This window comes from Penaeus vannamei, chromosome 23, assembly GCF_042767895.1.
Source record: "Penaeus vannamei isolate JL-2024 chromosome 23, ASM4276789v1, whole genome shotgun sequence".
NCBI classification, from domain to species: domain Eukaryota; kingdom Metazoa; phylum Arthropoda; class Malacostraca; order Decapoda; family Penaeidae; genus Penaeus; species Penaeus vannamei.
In genome coordinates this window covers 5,692,501-5,695,000 of record NC_091571.1, presented here as the reverse complement: position 1 = coordinate 5,695,000, position 2,500 = coordinate 5,692,501, and the positions used below count along the sequence as shown (strand labels likewise).

The 2,500-nt window shown below is 48.9% G+C and overlaps 1 protein-coding gene across 2 annotated transcripts in view; it reads left to right on the top strand.

The window, feature by feature from the left end:
• Nucleotides 1-2,195, top strand: part of LOC113821994 (arrestin homolog) — a 3,316-nt gene extending 1,121 nt beyond the window's left edge. The window contains exons 2-3 of one of the 2 annotated variants that reach the window (XM_070137516.1): nucleotides 438-793; nucleotides 1,232-2,195. In XM_070137516.1, coding sequence (XP_069993617.1) covers nucleotides 438-793; nucleotides 1,232-1,975 — 1,100 coding nt within the window. In that variant the 3' untranslated portion in view covers nucleotides 1,976-2,195. The remainder of the gene's footprint in view (nucleotides 1-437; nucleotides 794-1,231) is intronic. The other variant, XM_027374499.2, reaches the window with a different exon arrangement.
• The last annotated feature ends 305 nt before the right edge of the window (nucleotides 2,196-2,500 follow it).

The following is a 2,500-nucleotide window of genomic DNA, read 5'->3' as shown; positions in this document are numbered from 1 at the left end:
CTCTCTCTCTCTCTCTCTCTCTCTCTTTCTCCCTCTCCTCCCTCTGCCTCCCTCTGCCTCCCTCTCCCTCCCTCTCCTCCCTCTCCCTCTCTATCTATCTATTTATCTATGTATCTATCTATCTCCCCCTCCCTCCCTAACTTCTTCCCTCTCCCTCTCTCTCTCTCTCTCTCTCTCTCTCTCTCTCTCTCTCTCTCTCTCTCTCTCTCTCTCTCTCTCTCTCTCTCTCTCTCTCTCTCTCTCTTTCTCCCTCCCTCTCCCTCTCTCTCCCTCTCCCTCCCTCCCTCCCTCCCTCTCCCTCTCCCTCTCTTTCAATCTTAGCACTTTATTGATTTCGTTACTATCAGTGTTGTTATCTTTATCGTAATCAGTATCATTGTGTTGCCATCACATTTCCTGTTATTACCTCAACGCTGACGCCGCAATATCTCCCCCAGAGAAGATCACAGCCTACCTGAGCCGCCGGGACTTCTCGGACCGTCGGACTCACACCGAACCCGTCGATGGCGTGGTCGTAGTGGACGCCGACTACTTACAAGGTCGCAAGGTCTTCACGAGGGTGGTGCTCACTTACCGCTACGGCAGGGAGGAGGATGAGGTCATGGGGCTCAAGTTCAGCAAGGAGTTCGAACTGGTCCACGCCGAGGTCGTCCCTCCTGACGGCGAGAAGGGACTCTCCGCCCTGCAGGAGAAGATCGTCAAGAAAGTGGGAGGTAACGCAATTCCCTTCAGCGTCGCCCTGCCCGACCCGGCGCCGTGCTCAGTCGCGCTTGACCCCGGCAGCGATGAATCGGTGAGAAAGCTGTCTGTCTCTGTCTGTCTGTCTCTCTCTCTCTCTCTCTCTCTCTCTCTCTCTCTCTCTCTCTCTCTCTCTCTCTCTCTCTCTCTCTCTCTCTCTCTCTCTAGGCGGTGGATTGTGTTCTTTAGATTTTTAGATTTAGTGTTTGTGTTGTAGTTCGTGTTTGTCTGAGACTAGTTTGAAGAGCTAGTTTTTGGTTTAGTTTTTCCTAGTTTCAATGTTGCAGAAATTTGAATTGTATAAGGGATCGTGGAATATCTCTTGTTGCATCATTTCTTTGTAATAGAGTGCAATTTGCTGGTTGTAAGTGTACGATTTCCATCAACGTCATGGACTACCAATACATCAGTTTTATAGATTTTTATCATCTGAACTCGAAGCACCACTGGCATTCGTGTTCTTGTTCAGCCTAAAACTATAGTAATCCTCAAGCTTCCCCGACAGAGCAAAATGCTGGGCGTCTCGTACGAACTGAGCTTCTACGTCTCTGGGGACAAGGAGGAGGACCCCAAGCCAGCGGACACGGTAACTTTCTCCGTCCGTAAGGTCCAGTTCGCCCCGATCGACCCGGACCACCGCCAGCCTCAGCTCCTCGTCCGCAGGAACTACACCCTCTCTCCGGGCAGCCTCGTCCTCGACATCAGCCTCGGCCGCGACATCTACTTCCACGGCGACGAGATCGAGGCCCACGTCACCATCGCCAACAGCTCGAAGAAGACCGTGAAGGCCATCGGCGCCGACGTCATCCAGCACGTGGACATCACCATGACCAACATGTACTACACGCGCGTGGTGGCGTCCCTGGAGTCCCGCGACGGCTGCCCCGTCATCCCCGGCGCGACCCTCTCCCGCTCCATCGGCCTCAGGCCCCTTGTCGCCAACACCAGTCGCTTCGGGGTCGCCCTCGACGGCCACGCCAAGGACAAGGACGCGAGTCTCGGCTCCTCCACCATCTGCAACGCCAGCTGTAGCGTCAACGACTGCCTGGGGATCCTCGTGTCCTACTCCTTCCGCCTGAGGCTCAACTGCGGCGCCATCGGAGGGGAAATATCCTGCGAGCTGCCCTTCAAGCTGATGCACCCCGACCCCTCGGCGCCGACGGTGGAGGACGACCTCGACATCGAGGACTTCACTCGACTCCGACGCGGCAAGTCCTTCGAAGCCCTCGAGGAATAGCTTCTTTTGAGAAACCTTTTCTTGTTTTATTTGTTCTTTTCTATCTGTTTAACGCCGAGCATTTATTTTTTCTGGTCTTTGCTTTTTTGATTTTGTTGTTTTTTTGTTTTATATTTGTCGGATTCAGAGCATTATTAACAGGTATTATATTTCTAAATAATATATCAGTATTTTAAAGATATAAATTACAAGGTAACTAACTGTTTATAATAGATTCATCATACAACGTAAATATGTATTTAAAGCGATATAATCATGATTTTTGACAGCATCATGTTTTTGTAATATGAATTCTGTCCTTTGTTTGTTATTCATTTTAATCTAATACTTTATTTTTGTCTGCTTTATTGCGTGTCTTTGATATTCAAATTACTTTTGAACTTTTGTGGTATTTGTAATTGGACACATCTAACAAATAAAGTGAGCAATATATATTCTATTCCATTACCTAAACAAATAAGTAAGTGAATACAGTACAGACAGGAAAAATGAATAAACGTGTGTATGTATGTATATAAATATGTA